Genomic DNA, 20,322 nt, shown 5'->3' on the forward strand with positions numbered 1-20,322 from the left:
CAAGGTTAGTTTATTCAGTTGTTATTACTACTGATAATTCTTACAGTGCATATTGTTCTGGTTTTTAGGGTATCACATTTGAAGAATTTAGATCTTTTTTTCAATTCTTGAACAATCTCGAAGACTTTACAATTGCGATGCAAATGTATAATTTTGCAAGTCGTTCCATAGGTCAAGGTAAGTATCTATATTTTTATAAAAATCCATTGATAGCCATGTAAAACTGTTGACAAAAATGCAAATATGTTTTGTATTACCTAATGTGTAGTTAGAATGTTTCCAGTAAAAGGCTAAAAATGCTAGGACTCCAGCTTTGAGAGGAAAAGGTTTGGTCATATCATAAGAGATTTATATCATGCAAAGTCATATAAGTGGTGGACAAGCTGAATGCAGAATAGTTGTCCATCACATCCTAAAATAAAGGACTTAAGAGGCAATTGATGATGCCAGTGAGAGATCAGATTAAAGCAAACAAAAGCATTTCTTTACAGTGAGCATCTGAACTTGGCCTTCTACAAAGGCTGTAGAAGAAAACAGTGTCACAAGGTCCAAAGAGAGGTCAGAATTTTAACAAATCACTAAGTGGGAACTAGGCATGTATGTAGCTACTGAAATCCCTAATAGGCAGTTGTGATGCTTGGGGAACACGAGGTGAGCGATAATGCAAAGTGTGTGATCTCCTCATGGGTCTGACCCTGGAACACCAGCATGGTCCTACCTCGTGGCCTTACCCAGGGATTGTGTCATTTTCTCTGTGCTCTATTTCATGGGTTCTGGTTTGTGTCAAATAAGTAAATGCTATATATGTAACTTAAGTTTAACTAAAATATGAGTTTTGTTATTGCACATAGTGTAGTATATGGATTGTTATCTTTTTTTGTAAAATAATTGGCACCAATTAAGCAGTGTCAGTTAAGAACTACTTGGTTTAGAACTGTGAAATGCAGTCCCAATTTTTACTTTTCCATATTTTTGATTATTTAAATGTGAAAACTCGAGTTAAAAGTTTACTCATATTGCATTATATGCTTTTCACAAATCCACCTTTTTAATTTTTTTTTTCTGGTGTTCTCCTTATGCAGATGAATTCAAGCGTGCTGTGTATGTAGCCACAGGTGTGAAGCTCTCACCACATTTGGTGAACACAGTGTTCAAGATTTTTGATGTTGACAGAGATGACCAGTTGAGTTATAAAGAATTTATCGGCATTATGAAAGACAGACTCAATCGAGGGTTTAGGGTAAGGATTCTAATTTATATAGTTATCTTACTTGACTTTGCTACTTACCACTACTTTAGGATCTGTAGCACCTGTAAATTCCAAACCAGCAGTGCATATGTTTAAAGACATACATTTTATGACATACATTTTTATGACATACATTGTAAGATACACATTTATAGAAATACTGAAGCAATCTTTAAGATAAAATTCTTCTTGAATTCTTGATTTTTTTGAACAACAATACTTAGAGGACATGATGTACCTTTATAAAGTGCAAACCAAATAGGAGATGAAAAATCCCCTGTATATTGTCATTTCTTCTGTAATGTGTGATTAATAGATTAGCATTAAGAATTTTAACAATGGCAGCAATTATGTCTGTATTGATTGCAGAGAAAAGTGAATTTGTCTCTTTCAAGCTCAAGAAGTTTAGTTAAAGGTCAACTCTTCTAAAACATTATATAAAATACCAAGTGCTCATAATGACAGTTGGAAAGAGTTGCAGCAGAAGGTAGTTTTAATTTTCAAATAAAAATTAATAAAGTGGTGCTAAACAGTGCTGTGTTCTAGTTCAGAGCTGATTTTAATAATTAAACCCTGAATCTAATACTCAATTATAATAAGCTAGAGGGCAGGAAATTACTTGCAGTCATTTTTCTTTTTTCATATGACAGGTTTTAATATTTTTAACTAAATTTAAAGCGGGATTCTAACTAACAACCTTTATTATTTTATTGCTTAAGACATAAGTCTTAAACTGTATTATGGTTCTTAAAGTCACATTTCAATATGTTATTTTTGTAATTTTAGGTAATTTTAGTTAGCTTCCTAAATGTAATTTTAGAACTTTCTGTGGTGTTGAGTCTAATAGTTCACTTGTTATTTCTGTAATATTATGATCAAACATCAAATGTGGATAACAATCCCTGTATTTGTAACAAACTTACTTCTTTGTTGGTCCTCAATTTCTTTTATGATGGTGTGGCAATGATGATTGTTTCACAATTGTTTCAAGCTGTTCAGTTATATGTTTTAATTGTTTACTAACTGTAAATGTGCAGTGTATGTTAATTTAACCAGCAAACAGTCTGCTTACTAAGTAATTTTTGTATTTATTACATGTTCCTATTTCACCAAATGCATGACAGAAATCACATAATTTTAAAAATCTATATTATGCAGCACTATTCAGTCTTATATACATGCTTTTGCCTGAACCACTATAAAATATTCCAGTGGACTGTAAAAGAACTATAAAGAATAGCCAATATGCAGAAGAATAACAGCCTTTCATAAATTATAATTCTAATTTAAGTTAAATACTAGACATCTCCTGGATTACATTGGAGACAATTATGATTTGGTCCTATAATTAAGTTAAATGCATTCTCTTCACTAATCAGTAGTATTACAAGACAGTTACAGTAGTAAACTGAGGAATTACAATTTCCAGTAAGTTTTCATAAGTGTCATACAAACCATTTTTTCTAAGAGTGGATAATAGTAAAAATTCTGCAAAAATCTGCCTCATAAAAAAAAAAATTACAAAAATTTTGCTTAAAAAAACACCCCCCTGCCCACTGCACTCTTGGTTTAGAATGAAAAGTAGAGAATGCCTAAGAACCTTTTTCCCAGAAGAAATTGCTTCCTATTGTTTGTATGTGAAAAGTTGCAGAGTATTTAATGTGTCCTAAACAAGTAAAACTTTGCCCTCTTGCTCCTACAAGGAGGAGGGCCCAAATGTGGTCTTGTGCTAAATCAAAACTAACAAATTACTAACGTTTTCTTTATCAATAACTGTGTTTTGAATCCATATGATAATTTAGTCAGTTTCATTATACAGATAAAAGATGGTAATAGCTTTGGCTTATTCAGTATTTTGCAGCAGCATAGAAATCTTGGCCATGAGAAATCTGAACCCCTTTATGAAGTATAAATGCCTGACTTTAATGTTAAGTATCCCACAATTAATGTCTGCCAATTAATGTAGTATCTGATTATCTCCCTAAAAACATCCCAAAATAACAATTTCAGTTAGGTCATTAATTTGAAGTACAATTTTACAATTAATACCTTGTATTTACCAATTCAACCTTTTTAAAAGTTGTTTCACTAATTATGTTTGCCCAGAATCTTGAGGCCACTACAGGATTTGGTACTGGGACCGTTTTAGAAAGGGACATTTTGATGTTATAAAGTCAGAATAAAGTGAACCTATTTATGAGCAAAGAGTCACACAAGTCCAATGAAAATGCAGTTCTGAAACATCAGTCAGTACATAGTAGGTTTGTCCTATGTAAAAGCTTAGCCTTGAACTTAAAAACTTCAGGAGGATCGGGTACAACCTCTTGTAGAAACACAGACGTTCAAATGTTCAAATAAATAAATGTTCGGTGTTTTAAAAATTTTAGATAGGTTTTTTGGAAAAGTAAATGTGGTGAATACTTTGCCAAATTCAATTCTCTTTCTTCAAATTTGTAGCACAACCTGAAACCTTGTTTTTGTTTTAGTAGTTTGAAGCAAACTCATATGTTAAGCTGCCATCAAGTGGCCAGTCAGAGTATTACCATAAACTTATTAAAAATGTTCAGACATGAAAAGCTTTTTTTTTTTGCTTACTGTTTAGTAAAATAAATTATTTCCCTTTCTTTTTCAAATTTGAAAATATATAAGAAGATTCCCTTTCCTTTACAAATTCAGTTTTTAAACTGGAAGACTTGGAACTTAATGACTAAATGATAAACATTTTGCATAGCACATACTGTATTGCATCTCCTAGCTATTTGTCAATTAAAGCCATTTTTTTTTGCATTTTCATGAAACTGTTGTCTTATGCTTACCCCTGGCTGCCTTCACGTGTTGTCTGCATCTGCACACTTCTCCATCTTTTGCTCCACAGGGCTACAAACCTATACAGAGGTACACTACTTTCAAATCCTGCGTGAGGAAGGAGCTCTATAGCAGATAAATGACGGTATGTGTTAGCCACCAGTCTGAGTGTGCTGGCATGCCTGCAGGAATGGCTGAATGTTGAACTGTCACTGCTTTGTTTCCTGTTCCAAAACTCAGGAATAGGTTATATGACTGCAAGCAATGTAGTAGCTCAAGGCATCACGTTGTGTTTTTGACTGAAGCCATAGAATTTTATCCTGGAGTTGGTAATGACTGAGTCACACTGTCACTGTTCTGTAAGCCAGCTGTGATTTTGTACTATGTTTGAAATTAGGAAAAATATTTTTTCATAGTTTCTGTTGCTGTTTTCTGTCTGTCCATTACCTCTTTTTAAGTAATTTCTCAGGTACCTATAGCGAGTAAGTATTTACCAAGGAAGATTTTTAGAGGTAGATTTTTTTCTGACTTTTAGTGACTTGATTCTACTTTGATTTATACTACTACATTCTTGAAAGCAATCATGTACTTTTGGGATCAATTAATGCTGTACCAGCAATTTTGAAAAATCAGCACTGTGTCTGATCACCATAGCCATTTCACACATCCACTACTCGAACAGCCCTTCATACTGTTCAGTTGTGCTGTGGTTTCAGTGTAAAACCAGGGTGTGCATATTCTGTATCCATATTGTGAAACTGTTTGTCACACAGGGGACACAGACACTGCATTAGGAGACATTTCTCCTCTTGCATAAAGGAAGAGTTTGTTCCTTTGTAATTTAGGGGTTTTTCCTGTTTCCATGTAAAGACTTTGCAGGAGTTACTATGGAGGCTGTTGGGTCCCAGATGTGTTTTTTACAGAGGGGAGGAGCAAAGAGAGGCAAACCTTGACAAACAAGGCCCCATGGCCAGTGATCTGCCCTGAGTGACCCTGTAAGGGGTCCAGCACATCTCATGCTCATGAGCCAGGAGGACGTGACTGTCATTCATCTACTGTTTTTAATTCTGAGTCATAATATTAAGCTGAGATTTTTTGTTTAATACAATCCCCTAATACTGAAGCATTGTATTAATATGTGAGACACAGAAGAGGAAATTTGATCTTAACAAAGCATCTGGTTTCTCCACCTTACTAATGGGAAGTGTAAATGATTAATCAAATAATTTAAACAATATTTTAATAATCCAAACCACTACTCACATGAGAGGAAGTAATGGCTTTAGTTTAATCTTATGCAACTTTATATATTTGAAACTTTTGACTTTCAAAGCTTCCTTTCTTTTTTTCTCATATATTTTTAAAAATAGTTATTCGGAGTATTTTGTCTTTTTGTCAAAACCCATACTGTAGTTTCATGTTAAGTATTACTTAAACTGTAAACTTTTCAAGATGTGGAACAGCTCTTACAGGAAAGTGGCAAAATGCTACACAGTCATGTATTATTCTATATACAGTCATTATTATTCAATAATAATTTCAGTGAAGGGTATATGACCAAATGGAAGAAGATGCAGTGACACAAAGGAATCCAGTATCTACTCAACAAACCTAATAAAATTATCTTGGTGACAGGGAGACTGTGGTAAAAGCATCAAGTATACATATCAGCACCTTGTCAGATCTAAATTCAGGCACTAAATCAATTAATTCAATTAATGATGTAAACTGGGAAAAAATGTTCCATGGAGATTTATAAAAGGAGATGTTGTTCATTCCGTATAAAGGCATTCTCCAAAAATTTTGAATTACACTATGTCTACACTACACATTTGGAGACAGAAGAAACCAGGTTAGTTTTCAGGGCATGGACTTGGCTACAGGCAACCTCACTGAGTTATTTAAAGGCTGCTGTTATTTACTCTGCTCTTCTTCCCACCTGGAGCTCCTGGATGTAACAAAGATTACTTTTGTACCCAAGCTTGCTTGAGCAGGTCTGTATCAAATACCTGTTGCCTATGCACTGAAGAAGACAATGTAAGCTTTGAATATATAAAATTCTCTCTTCCCTCCTGACCTATTAGTTTGCCTACTGCTCTTCACTTGAGCAATTGCTTCTTGTCTCTTATCACAAGTCAGAATCACAGAATTGTTAAGGTCAGAAAAGACCTCTGAGATCAAACCCAGGATCAGTGACATAGCCACTTGTTGGCTGTTAAGAATTCCTTTTTGTGCAAAACATTGCATAACTCAATATTTCTTCAGATTTGTTGTAAATTTCTACTAATGGAAATTGAAGCTTTTACCAAGGTGTGTGAAGTTACTTGGCAAAAGTACTGTGGAGTAGAACAGAGATAGTTCTGTCTTTGCCACACATTGAGGAGTGAAAATGGATTTACATGATTCTAAAAATCATTATTTTCCATTTAGTTTATAAATTGAAAATATAATAAAAGTGGAATCACTGGAGATTTGAACGATTTCAATAGGCAATTAAATTTCAGTCTGATGTCCAAAGAAGCACATAAATGTACATGAAATACAAAAATCAGCTGCAACCACATCCCACAGTTAAGTGCAGTACAGCTACTATTAATTTTAGTTTTTTCCAAATATGAAGTACAGTTCACTGTGCTTTGAAACATTGTGCTTTTCTGTGGTAAATGTAGAACTCTGGTGATGGAGATTAAGATACTTGGCATGCTTACCATAGATTATGCCCTAACTTTGAATCAGCACTCTACAAGGCGATAAACAGCACATTGTGTTGCATGTCACTTATCTCTAAAATGCACTAAAGCCATCACTCCACAGTGGAAAGAGTGTTGTACCCTTATAATAAATAATGCAAATTTCTCCTTGGGGAACAACTGTACAAGCTGTGTGTGGTCCCTGCAGGGCACACAGCCTGACTTGGCATTGGCAGGTACTCCTTTGCATACACTGCAGGGAGAACTGAAAAGCATGTTTGGAGAGAACTGCCTGATAGAGCACAGAGGAGAGCTCTGCTTTGAATGTCTTGTGGAAGGATTATCTAGGAAATTTCTAACTAAGCCCTCTCCAAGTTAATTTCCAAAAAGGTATGCTAGAGACCAACTCATGAAGGGATTCAAGTCCATCTAAAATACTGTTTGCTAAACTGTTCATATGCTTAGTAACTGCAATAGGTATTTAGGCCATAATTGTGATTTTACTGACTACTGAAGTATTGTAAGTAATTATTACATCACAAATGTAAATCTAGAAATTAATTTCTGTGTACTAGTAATTTTCTGAGAATCTTAAGATTTTTTTCTATTAAAATAACTGATTTTTAGATGTTCTGAATATTGTGGGTTTTCAAAATTAAAAGCTGATTAAAAGCTATTAGGAGATAATGGTTAATTGTACCTTGAGACTGACTGAGGAAGGAACTTTATTTTGAAAAAGACATGCAAAACTGAAGCATGGATTCAGAACCTCATTTCCAGTCATTTCAACTATAAATTGGTGTCTTCTGTAAACACTTTATTCTGTCAAGTAAGATTAAACTTTTCATGTAGGTAATCTTTTTAAAGCTTTTCATTTCTATACTTTCCTAGTACACAGCAACTGAATACATCTAGTGTAAAAGGCAGCTTCAAACAAAATGAGAGGCTGTCGCTTACTGTTTGAAGAGACTTTTGCTTACTTCTTCTTTAAAGCAGAGAGGTGAGAAGTGTGTGATTAGGCACACCTTCCTGATTCATCTTACAAAAGTAATTGGAAATTGCAGAACTTGGGCTTTTGATCCTAAACCTGACAAGAAGCTTAAAAACATACCTGGATACCGTGGGAGGAGAATGTTCCAGTGAAATGTGAAAGTACTGCAGAACGTGTGGACAAGCTGTTCCTTCTGTGGATTTGATACACTGACAGTAGATATAACAACAGTGCATACATTAGAAATAAGTAGATAAACAGTCAGTGTATTTCAGCATTTCTTTTAATGACTTTCATGAACATTTCTCTGAACTTCATAAAATAAAAAATAAATGCATATCATAAAGCACAGGTTAACAAACTGAATATGCTTTTTTTAAATAATGCACTGCAATTTACAAGTTATGCATTTTTTCATGAGATTGACTATCAATATCAGCTAAAGTATACATTCATCTAAGTATGGTTTCTAATATTTCATTTAACACCTGCACCATATATTGCCGTGGATTAAATTGTGTTCTGAATATCTTCAACTTCTTTATAAACTTATATGCTTTTTAATTGAACAATAAGAGGGATAAGAATAAATAGATGTAGGCTTCAGTGTCTAATGGCAGCGTGGCAATTTCTTTAACATCTTCACTCAGTTCTACCAAAGAAAGGTATTGGGCAGTCTCACCATGTATCCTGGTTTTAGCTAAGAATGAGTTAATTTTCTTCCTAGTATCTGCTACAGTGTTTTACATATAGGATGAGAATGCTGTTGATGACAGACTGATACTGGCTACCATGAGCAGGGCTTACACAGAATCAAGGACATTTCAGCTCTTCACCCTACCCCACCTGCGAGGAGGCTGGGTGTGCCCAAGGAGCTGGCAGGGGACACAACCAGGACAACTGACCCCAGCTGGCCCAAGGGATATTCCACACCATGTGGCATATGTTCAACATATAAACTAGGAGGGAAGTTGCTCTAATTCCTAGTATCTCTCCATCTATTTTTTTACACTTACTATGAAAATAGACTTGTGGAGTTAGGAAAAGTGGAAGAAATAATAATGAGACCAAGTGGTGACTTCAGAGAGCATAGAGCACAGAGCAGTGAGTCTCCCAGGCCAGCCCTTGGCCAGATTTCCTCTCCATTCAATGGACAACTATTCATGTAGCTGAACTATAATTCAGGATTAAGGTAATCTAATATAAAGATGTCACCTCCCCATACGGTATTTGACTTTTGCTGGTGCTTCAGTTTAATGAACATCAACAATTTTCTATGTTTTTGTTTGGTGTCATAGGTGAACTTTTTAGTACAGTATCAATACAAAGAAGTAAGGAACAAAACTAGAGAGGGAGCTGGACATACCTGGATAGAGGAAATACTTTTTTGCCTCTTTTAATATAAATAGGCTATCTGTTGAATGCTAACTGTGTGCTGTGAGGTGAGGATGCCTTTTGAATACTTAACCTACTATGGATTTATAACTCGCATTTTACAGAAGTAAATTTGATCTCTCATTATTTTAATATTAAAACATCTCTTTAGTATGTATGAGTCTGAAAAAAAATTAAGGTAGAATTAATGAATTTAGTGAATTATATCTTTTTTCCAATTGTATGTTTTTCACTTTTCACAGGAGACTCCAAGGTATGGTTGGAAGGAATATTACTCTTGTGTGATGGCTGTAACCAGTGAGCATCTCAGAGATCTGTGGAAGCAATTTCGGAGACGAGATATGCTGAGATAAAGAAAGAAAGCAGGATTATCTGCACTGGCTAGAATTATTTATTCCCATGAATTCTTAATGAAGAACAAACTAACCCAGGTGAATGGTGAATCTTCCAGCTGCAGTAGAAAACACAGGACTTCTTTTCCACTTAGTGTAGTGATCATCAACTCTTAAAAATGCTTTTCAGTATGTATTTTATTTAATTGATGGACTAACTATGCCATGTGAGTGGGAGAAGCCTTCTTTTGTAAGAACACCTTTTGAATATTAATTTTTATTATTTTGAGATAAATTTGTCATTTAAAAGGAGACAAAAATATGTCTTACTCCTGGGCAGGAAGATGTTTGGCAGTGAAGAGAAACTGCCTGCATCAACTTAGACTGTGAATTTACTTTCAGAAGAGCACTATTAAAAATTGTGCTAAACTGAAAATGAGACTGCATTAAGTAGCATAACAATTACAATGAGTTGAAAGGACAAATTAAGCTCTTAGAGGCTGTTATTTTACAAAAAGTAAAGCTGTTACAGTTATAATGTGAATGATAGGTATTTACCTAGGAAAAGTACTGTATGAACGATAATGTTCAGATTCTCCAAGTCTTATTATTATGTTTATGAATTTATCCTTTAAAAATAGTACAGATTTTAAGATGTCTTACAAACAGTGTGTCAAAGAAAAGTCCAAATGTTCAAATTAATATAACACACACTTTGTAATATTTATTATAAATTTTATTGCCATACATTGGTATGTTTCTGGTAGAGTACAAATTCATGTGTTTCTTGTGAATAGTGCACTTTGGTATGAAGTGGCACTGAGTAGAAATTATAGTTGTCTTATTTGCTACTCTGGAATGCCGTATCTGAAAACTAGATAAATAGCTTGTGTCTGTGTCAAACAACAAAAGCAAAACAAAACATGAATGCATGCACAGTACAGAACTACACTAAGTAATATTATTTGAATATTACTTGTTTGCTATTCAGCATTTTTCCTTACTCCCTATTAACATTACTGTTAGGTAGTAGGAATTAAATCCACACAAAAAACACATATTTTTTATACCCTTCTTGAAAAAGTTTACTGGACATTGAATAAATATGTATCTGTTTATGAAAAGACTGTGCCTTTAAATAATTCCAGCTGAATAGAACACACTTAAACTAGTGTCAATAAATTGTCATTGGAAGCAGAAATATTTGGTAGTCAGACAATCAAAACAGAACTAAAATAATGGTTTTAAATATCTTACTACTCCAAATCCTGAAGGAAAAGTTTTAAAATTTTGTTCAGTGCACATGTTGCCCAATTACCATCATATATATCATGTGAATAGATGTATGGTATCTGTGTAACAGTGCACCTAAGTTTAGAAATGCTTAATTTATAATAGGATGTATCTCTGGTAGAAAAATCAAAACAAAATGAGAAGGAACTTTTGTTTACAAAATTCCACACTGGGAATATAGAAAAAATACATGCTAAGATTATCTGAAAAAAAAGACACTTCAGAAAACTATCAAAGGATGATACTTCAGTTAATATTTTGTGATAAATTTAAAATTTCCTCCTTTGTGTCCTTAAACTATTGACAGCAAGAAATAATCAAATAAATTGAGATAAAGGTTCTTGAATTGACACAGCAGGACACAGATAAGCTGCAGTCCCTTTGTGATCATTTAGGGAATCATCTGTATTCCATGTATCGTCTCGGTACGCAAAACTGTCTCACTGCTTCTTGTCAGCATACACAAAACCCACTTTGCTACTTCAGTGATGAAGGACAAAGAAAAGAGAAGAAAACATTGGGAGTCACTGAAGGGGTTCCCATCTTTCCTTTTCATTCATGACTGCCCACTCACAGTGATCCTCCCCTTGGAGGAAGCAGCAGTACCATTATCATTTTGCACCCTAGGCAATGTGCACTTTGCTTTTATGGCTGGCTTGAGGCAATTTAAGCAATTTTCTATATATTTCCTATCTATACTTACTTAATACAAAATTGAATGTGAAAGTGTCAGATTAGTTTTTAAGACTATTTTTTCTTCATGTTTAATAATATTATTTAATATGAATATATATAATATTCTTGTTAATTTCAAAATAAATGCACTTGGAACTAATTTTCTTTGCAGTGTATATAATTCAAATTCTTTTGTCATCATAATTTTTTTTTTTTTTTGTAATATGAATGTGTAAGTACTTTGAATTAGAGCATGTCACCATCACAAAAAAAGAGACTTGTTTTTTCTTCTTTTAATCATCTCTTTAGATAGCTTCACTTTTCAGCCACAGAACTGTACATAAAAGACCTGAAAATGCAAGGACAGGTGAAAACAAGGCACATTAACAAGGCACATGCCATCTGCTGTAGAGGCACCCCTCGGATATGCAACAGTCACTGGGCTCAATACAACCTTATACAAAATCTGCAAAATTCCTGGCAGCACAGAAGATATGTATGCTGCAACCAAATTATGTGAAAAGTTGTGTAAATTTTTTTGTTTAAAACCAGCTCTTGTTCTCCTCCATAAATTGAGAAAACTGTAATAATGCCAGTGAATATTCAGAGGATGCTTAGGAGCTGCCCACAGATGACCAGACCAGCTCAGATAAAATGAGAACTAGCAAACCTTCAGCTTTGGGTAGCCTTGTGATACTAACCAACTTTTGCCTGAGCTGTGATGAACTCCTAGCTCCTGGCAGAATATCCTGTAGTGCAGGCTGCTCCCTGATAATCTGCTGGTGTCTTAGATCCCAATGGCAGTTTCCCTCCTTGCACATTTTAGCAGTAAGAGGATACAAACCCCTTCCACTGTAGATTCTCAATTTGTATGACATAGAGTGTTATCAGGCTAAAGGAAAAAACCTCAAATTATTGAACAGTGACTTACAGCATTTTGTTAGTTATACTGCCTGGTTTCTATAGTTATTTGATCTCTTCTTCTCCACCTAAATACCAGGATACAAATGCATTGAAATAAAGGGGGAAAAATGACACAGAATTTTTTTTTCTTTGACGCAACATTGTGTGATACGATGATCATTGCCTAATGATGTGTCTTGCTCTCTTGTCTCACTGAGGATATATTCAAGACAGTTTCTAGGAAAAGAACTCCAGAGTAATATTTGCAGAAAGAAAAGAATGAGACCAAAAATTCACTATTCAAAAATGGATCTGGAACTAATTTGTAACAATACCAAGTTTGAATTCCCCTTAAAATCAAGCCAAAACTTACATGATTATTTTCTAATATGTGTGAGGTCTGAATGTACGGTTTTCTTCCCTATGTCTGAGAATCTATGGAAGCATTTGGCACCCTGAACCTGTCAGCAGATAGTGCTCTTGCATATATTGCATTTTTTTTCTTACACATCCAATTTAATACAAGGGTGTGCTTTAATCTTGAATGGGTAATGTTAATTTTCACCACTAGTTTGACTTACAAATTCCTCCCACAGATGAACATTATAATTAGCTAGTAGCATTCCATAAAAATACTAGTACCCACTTGAATTTTTTTATTAAAATACATAATTTTTACATATATTCATAGAAACAGCAGTTTATTACTCATCAGGTTTTTTAACTTTAACCCTGATTCGGAAGCTACAACCTAGATTCAAAAGAGTATGACCCTGTAAAAATAAATTTTCAGATATTCTAATCTTTGCAATAAAATACTGAGTCTGAAGTTAGTTACCTAGACTTTACAAAAAATGTCCTTGCACTTGGAAACCATATGACAAAACCCACTACAAGGAGCAAACCAAAAGTCTCTGCTGTTTCAGGAAGATGCCCTAAGAGGCTGCTGAAGCATTTACTTCCTCTGCACTGTAACTTTTGTAGCCTTTTTGTATCATTTATTGAAGATATTGGGCAAACTACCAAACCTGACTTGCAGTTAAAAACATTTCTATGGGAAGTGGAAGGAAAATAAACGTGGCTCTTGCTGCATTTTGTGCAGACATACTCTGAAGATCCCCAGCTACAAAAAGCATGAACACAGACAGGTATTTCGTCCCTGGACAACAGCCAAACCTAGATGTGTGAACAAGGCATGAAGTGCCTCAAGTCTGTCAAGGCATTTCAGGGCATAAGCTGTAAAAGGAAGTTTTAAACTATCCTGTCTGGAAGAAGAGGGGGAGAAAAAGGAAGTTATCATATTAGTCATTTTAAATTTAGATGTCTGCTTCTGGAATCAGCCATTAAATCACATAATTTCTACTCCAAAGGGCAGAAAGCACTGAACAGTGCACACACCATGGGATAAGGTTTCTCACATACAGCTCTTGAAGGGTTTTCTATTGCAGGGGTTTTGATTTTTGCCTAAGCAGACCTGCCTTAGGACACTGTACAGATCTCCATTGCACAAGAACTAGCATTGACTGGAACTGGTTCAGCTTTTTCCCATGTTTCCCACCTTAAGTAACAAGGGGGAAAGCAGCAAGGGAATGAAAATTCCCAGATGAATGCATCTGGGGAAAAAAATAACACAGTGAAAAAATTACCACTGAAAATGACAGAAGAGTGGGTGGATAATAAGCCCAAATAGGACTTGGGAAAACTTCCCTGAAGGCAGACTCTGACAAATAGAGTATTATATCAATACAGAGGTAGAAATCAAAAAAATTTGAGGAAGGAACTGGAAAGGAGATAAATGTGCCTCTCCTGTGGAGAACCAGGAAAATTGCCACAAAAATTTAAGAAATAAAAAAATCATGCAATAGCAGGATTGAGTATCCAAACAGTTGCAAATAATCAAGTACCAAGCTGGGATGAGAGCAGTAAGTTGAATACATCTGAGCCAGCCCTTCAATTAAAACACATTTGACAGGTAGCCTGAGACTGGAGAGGCTACTTAACTGCTTGTTTTCATGTAGCCAGGAGCTAGGAACTATACACAGATGGTCCCTAACTCCAGCTGGGAAACAACATACGTTTTCCAGGTGATGCCTTATGCCAGAAATGTTGCAGAGAGATTTCTTTTCCTGGTTGTGGTAAGTGTGACACCCAAACATTCTGGAGAGAAGCAAGCAGCACTGCCACTGTCAGTAAGGCCCAGGAGCATCCCTGCAGGGCTGCTGCTTCACCTAATAATGAGTGCTGTGTGCCTGTCTGTCTGTGTGTATTCCTGCTACTAGTTGCTGCTCTGTGCATTGTACTTGTGTAGGACTAATCATGTTTTCCTGTCCTACTCTCCCTCCTCCTCTTGCCACTCCACTTAGGACATGGTGGGGAAGGAAGTATTCTGTTGTATCAGATTGCTTACAGAGAGAAGCAGAGCCCCCTAGACTTGCAAAGGAGTAGTTTTTAATTAGGACTCCATGCTAAGGGTGTCGAGATGTCTTCCTTCAGAAAGAGGCAGAATTTTCACTCCCCATTCTGTAAATGAAGCCAGCTGGAATCTGCCTCCCAGCATATGGAAGGAGAGAGCACCTACTTCATTAATGTCATCTGATCAAGGACCTTATCAAGTGGAATGACAAAGGGAGGAAGCCAAACACAGAGATGTGCAATGCACCCGAACAACACTCACAGAGACAGCAACAGGGACAGCCCTGGTCAGCCAGAGTACTTGGCAAGGGTACATGGAGCAGGAGGATGCTTGTTTCAGAAGATCAGCTGCACAAGAACCTTGTCAAAATGCAGTGAGCACTCATGGACCATGGAGCAGGTAAGAAGGTCTGAGATCTGGGCAGGGCTATCAGACAACCAGGGAGGCTATGCCTGTACCTGGGGATCTGCAACAATGCATGTGCTTGTGAGGGTAGAGGGGAGGGAGGCACGTGTGTTTCCACTGGTGACCCTCAGCCCTGTCAGCCAAAGGGGAGAAAGGGACTTGGCTGTTGGTGCTTGTGAGAGCCCTGTGCAGAGGCACTGCTGAAGCTGCTGGTTGAGCAGGAAAGCAGCAGCCACCTTCACCAGCCTGGGACAGAGACACTGGGTCCCCACGCTGGGGTCCAGCAGGGAGGAGGATGCCCAGCCCCTGAGCTACCCCCTCCTTTAACATCCCTTGGCACAACTGGGTACAGAGGATAGTCAGAAGTGATAATGTTAGAAATGCCCGAATGTATGCCAGGAGAGACACATTTTAAAAAATCTACCAGCAATAACTTGCATATACCTTGCCTGAGGGGAAAGCCTGAGTGGTACCACTTATGACAAGAACATTTTATTTCAATTTGCCAAACACTCAAGCTGCCTCCTCAAACCACAGCTTCCTTCAGCCCAGCTCTTGACAAGAAAATCACCTTCATTTCCTCTCTCTTTTTCTTGCGAACATTTCATACAAGCAGCAATAAGTAGCTTCTTATAAGTGCCTTAAGTAGCTTCTTTCACTGTAGAGAAACAGCCCAAGTGCACTGATTTGAGAAACCTCTCCATTAATACCTAACAGCTTGGACTATCCCAGGATTTGCTTCTGCCATAACACAATTCTCCTTTGAATATGCTTGCTCTTGAGTTTTTCTGCTGTTACCTAAAATTTCTGCAGGTCATACTACAGAGGGAGGAAGAGGAGAAAAGGCACAGAAGAAAGGGTCTCTTGTGACCCAGCTGGAGAGTGATGAAAGGAATAGAAAGTAACTGTGGACATGAAGAAGAGCTAGAGAACCCCTGTCCATGGGGAAAAGACACAGGGACAGGAGAGAGGGATGCTTTACAGCTCTCTGGCCAAAAGATTCTCCAAGGTAATTCAGAGTATTACTCAGGGCAAGGTTTTTTGTTCCATCTAAATTAAAGTGAAGTTTGCCTGTTTGTCTCACTGATTTTGAACCAGATAACCATGATTTTGGAGCTATGGTAAAGCATACACTATAGTAATTATTGATGTAATTACTAGCATATGCAATATGAGAATTCTGATTACTGTGAAGGTTGAGCAGTGAGAAGAGGGTGGTAGTGGCCATGGAAAAGGTAGAATGCTGAACTACACAAGCCCATTTCCATAAAGGGATAATGAAAAGTAATTGTATGAAAATAGTATGATATAATTTAAGGCCTTTCTAACACATCATCTTTTTATTCCCACACTTCTGGCAAACTGCCACCTCTCTATATGTATAATATTTTATAATAACTATGATTCTAAAGAAAAAAATTACTATATTGTGAAGTTTTCTCTAATGTTTACTGTTTTTCTGTGGCATGTGTTGTTGATAAGCCCTGTGTCACATACAGCATTTTAAAATGGTTTACGGGAGAAATAATTTTGTAGCCTCTAAGACAATGCAGAGCCTACTTCATCCTTATATACACAGCATCCAGCTGCAAACTTCTCAAGGTACAGACATGTCTCCCTGGAAACACAGAACACACTAGATGCATTATCCTTGGTACCTGGGAGAGGTCACTGTCACATATTTCCAAATAAGTGCAAAAAACCATCAAATGAATTAAATTGCCTTAATTTCTTTTAACTTTTGACAGCAGAGCATGGGGTTTGCCTTCAGGCACTGGTAATCTTATTCCTTATGCTTTTAAAATCCATGTTGAATAATCGCAGATGTTTTCATTAAAATATAGTAAAGTCAAATGCTCCATTAAAATGCTGGCTTCGGCGATGACTTGCACAATTAATTAAAGTAAAATAAAATGTTTTTATTGTGTACATCATGTTGGTTTCAGTCCCTTTACTCTTGTTTTGAGAAATATGGCATGCAGGAATATAAAATCTAGTTTTTCAGCACCATTCACTGTATCTTTACCTTTTAATGTATAATACATAATTCCCTATTATGCAGAATCTTTTGTTAAATTATTATGTTCCAATCTTTTGGTGGCATATTTCGTTCATTTCTCTACTGTAATAACCATACATTGAGGAGACAGTTTTGCAGAGCCCTTCAGAATGATATACAAGGCTTTTCCCTGAATAGGCAAAGTTGATTTACTGCCATGGGATAATATATTATTCCTCTCAATACATCATCCTGCGTTGGTCATTCACTCAGTTCAGTGTGGCTAACTGAAATAATTCAGTTTGATCTTACAATAAAGAGGAGTGCATGATTTTGCATCACATAAAAACACTGCAGCCATATGGTCAACTTCTTTTTTTGTGTCTCTTCAGCAAACATACTATAGCTACTCAATCTACTATTCTGGAACCTGCCAGCACACCTACTATTGGTTCTGTCTTACTTTTTCCAGTTTTCTCCAGTTTTTCCTCTCTCACAGCCTTTTTCTCAATCAACTGCAGTTGTATGAATTTCAGACAGGGATTGCTTATCTTCACGCAGTCTCCTGCGTGAGATATTAGGCAAGGTTTTTTGTCAAAATCCAAACACATTTTAATCAACCAGTACTTCCCACCCACTGCACCGCTGATGCTCTGCGAGATTCCAGCAGATTGCAGAAATACTACAGGCGGTGCTCGGCATTTCCGATCTGCATTGATCATTCAGCAACGATTGGGGTGCACAGGATGTAACGCAGGCTGGGTTTACTGCTATAGTTCATGAGCGTTTTGTCACGGCGAGTGCAATGTAAAGCCTTTCGAGGAAGGGTGAGTCAGCGCAACCTCCCGCCACCTTTCCCTGCACCAAAATCCACAAGCCAGCCGTGCCTGGCCACCGTGGCCTCGCACCGCCTCCTGCCCGCCAAGGCATCCAACCCTTGTTCGTAGCACACCAGGCGCTATTAGCGAACGAGGCAGCTTTGTGTAACCGGGGGTTTTAAGGCACTTTCAGGGGCTGTTCATTGCGCCATCCCGTTTCAGAGGCGGGTGAGGAGGGAAGCGCCGTCGAGCACCGGGCGCTCCCCGCACGTGGCGTCTGCCCGAGCCGGAGCCGCGCCCTGCGCCGGGCGGAGCCGCTCCGCCGCCCCGAACCGGCCGAGCCCCGGGCCCGGCACACGGCCGGACCCGGAGGAGGCGGCTGGGCGGCGGGGCGGCTCTGCCCCCGCCGCCGTGCCCGGCGCGGCCCGCGGGGAGGGCGGCGGGCGGTGGGCGGAGCGGGCGCGCCGGGAGGGTGGGGCCGGGGCGGCGGGCGGGGCGGGGCGGGGCGGGGCTCCGGCGGGGAGCGCGGCCGGGGCCCGGGCCCCCGGAGCGAGCGGCCGGGATGCGGTGCGGGAAGATGGCGGCCCCGCCGCCGCCAGCCGGGGCGCCCGGCGCTTGGGGCGGCGTGCGGCGGCGCTGCCAGCGGCTGCTCTACTGGGTGCCGGTGCTCTTCATCTCCAGCATCCTCTGCTGGTCCTACTACGCCTATGTCACCCAGCTCTGCCTGCGTGAGTGCCGCCGCCGCGGCGGGGGGCGGGCGGGACGCGGGTGGGCGCCGCCGCCCGTGCCGGGGGAGCGCAGCCGGACACGGACACGGACACGGGCGGGGCAGGGGCAGGGGCGGCCGCCTCCGGTGTTTGTCGGCACCGGGGCTGCCCATGGCTGCTGCCGCCGCCGCCACGCCCGGACCGGGCTGGGCAGGGATGGGCTGGGCAGGGCTGGACCGGAGCCCCCCTGGGCCGGCGAGGGCGATCGGCGCTGCCCGGTGCCCTGGCACCATCGCGGCTGTGTGCTCCGTGCAGGAGGCAGCCGGGCTGCTCCGGGCGCGAGTTTGGCTCCGTGGGGTGCGCGGAGTGCGGCCGGTCCCGGCCCCGGCCCCGGGGAGAGGCGCTGGCTGCGCAGGTGGCCGGGCAGAGTTCGCCGTGCTTTGGGCGCTCGAATACACACACACACAGAAAGCACGAATAGGTAACAGGAAATCCACGAGTCTCCCTGTACCACTCCAGTCGTCTAGAAAATGCCCGGCTGTCACAACTTCTCGATCCCTTCTTTGTCATGGGCAGCCTGCCAGGGCATTCGGGAGTCATCCTGGCCGCGCTCCTTGGCACCTGATCCCGGGCGGCAGGCGGATCGCTAATGTCACACTGGAGGCTGCGTCTGTGTGAATTACAGTAGCCGAGCCTGGAGGATTCATTAAATGACAGCTCACCACTCTTCCTTGGTTTGGAGAGGTTTTTCTTCTGCTTTGGTTCTGTTACAGTGTATCATCTTGAAGAAAACCATTGCATCTGATTTTTAGAAGCCAATGTGTGGCATATTGATGTTTCAGTAACAATGTTATAATAATAGCACACAGGAATATAAGTTAGCTGCACTTAGTTTTCAATCGTTCATGTTGAAAATCTCAGCACTCTAGTACCTATTTTTTTTTTTTAATTGTATGCAGAAAACTGATAAGATTTTTGTCCTATGTATGCTTGGATAAGCAGTTGAAGGATTGAACAAAAAGCCTACCACCTCTTTTTTGGGGCAGTATCAAGACTTGCTGTAGCTCCTATGTTGAAGGTTAGGCTTTCTGCGTTTTTGGGGGTTTTTTTCTTCACTAACATCATTCAGATCTGTTAGTTTTAAACATCACTCTTCAGTAAAGTTGCTGTGCCTTTATGAGAGGCAGAATGAGGTATCTGCCTCGAGCACAAGGAAGTGAATTAATTGTCTGCAAGGTTCTGGGAGTTGACTGAGCAAGCCTGGAAAGGAGAGCTGTGAGCTGACACTAGGAGGGCAAGGATGTCCTAGGGAAAAGCCACTCTGTAGTTGATGTCCTGATGTGTGCAGCCTTCTGGTAGGTGCAGTAGGCTTGTTCTGGGCACTTCTGCTTCAGTATTCTACTGTGGTTTTTAGTCTGCATACCTGTGTGATGGAGGAAGATTGGGTTTTAGCTTACCTGAAAGCAGGTACCTCTTAAGGAAATGAATTGAAATTGAAGGAAATGCTTGAAACTTGCTTCAGACTATAAACTGTGGTTCACTGATTGCTTGAGAATCCCTCAGAGCAAAAGGCCTGCAGTGGGAGGGGGAGGAAGTGGAGCCCTGAGGCTCAACTAAAGCATCTTTTACATTTTTTTCCTTTCAGTG

The 20,322-nt window shown here is 39.1% G+C and overlaps 2 protein-coding genes across 10 annotated transcripts in view; both read left to right on the top strand.

Annotated features, from left to right (window-relative positions):
* Nucleotides 1–10,728, top strand: part of MICU3 (mitochondrial calcium uptake family member 3) — a 51,328-nt gene extending 40,600 nt beyond the window's left edge. For 4 of the 8 annotated variants that reach the window (XM_079306738.1, XM_079306742.1, XM_079306739.1 and 1 more), the window contains 4 exons: nucleotides 69–177; nucleotides 1,083–1,240; nucleotides 4,125–4,199; nucleotides 9,373–10,728. In XM_079306738.1, coding sequence (XP_079162864.1) covers nucleotides 69–177; nucleotides 1,083–1,240; nucleotides 4,125–4,193 — 336 coding nt within the window. In that variant the 3' untranslated portion in view covers nucleotides 4,194–4,199; nucleotides 9,373–10,728. The remainder of the gene's footprint in view (nucleotides 1–68; nucleotides 178–1,082; nucleotides 1,241–4,124; nucleotides 4,200–9,372) is intronic. The other 4 variants (XM_079306736.1, XM_079306737.1, XM_079306740.1 and 1 more) reach the window with 1 other exon arrangement.
* Nucleotides 10,729–18,477: 7,749 nt separating this feature from the next.
* ZDHHC2 (zDHHC palmitoyltransferase 2) overlaps nucleotides 18,478–20,322 on the top strand; it is a 35,171-nt gene continuing 33,326 nt past the window's right edge. For both annotated transcript variants that reach the window (XM_079306749.1, XM_079306750.1), the window contains exon 1: nucleotides 18,478–18,696. In XM_079306749.1, the coding sequence (XP_079162875.1) occupies nucleotides 18,531–18,696 (166 nt within the window). In that variant the 5' untranslated portion in view covers nucleotides 18,478–18,530. The remainder of the gene's footprint in view (nucleotides 18,697–20,322) is intronic.

The sequence above is a fragment of the Erithacus rubecula genome, assembly GCF_903797595.1.
Source record: "Erithacus rubecula genome assembly, chromosome: 5".
In the NCBI taxonomy this organism is placed as follows: Eukaryota; Metazoa; Chordata; class Aves; order Passeriformes; family Muscicapidae; genus Erithacus; species Erithacus rubecula.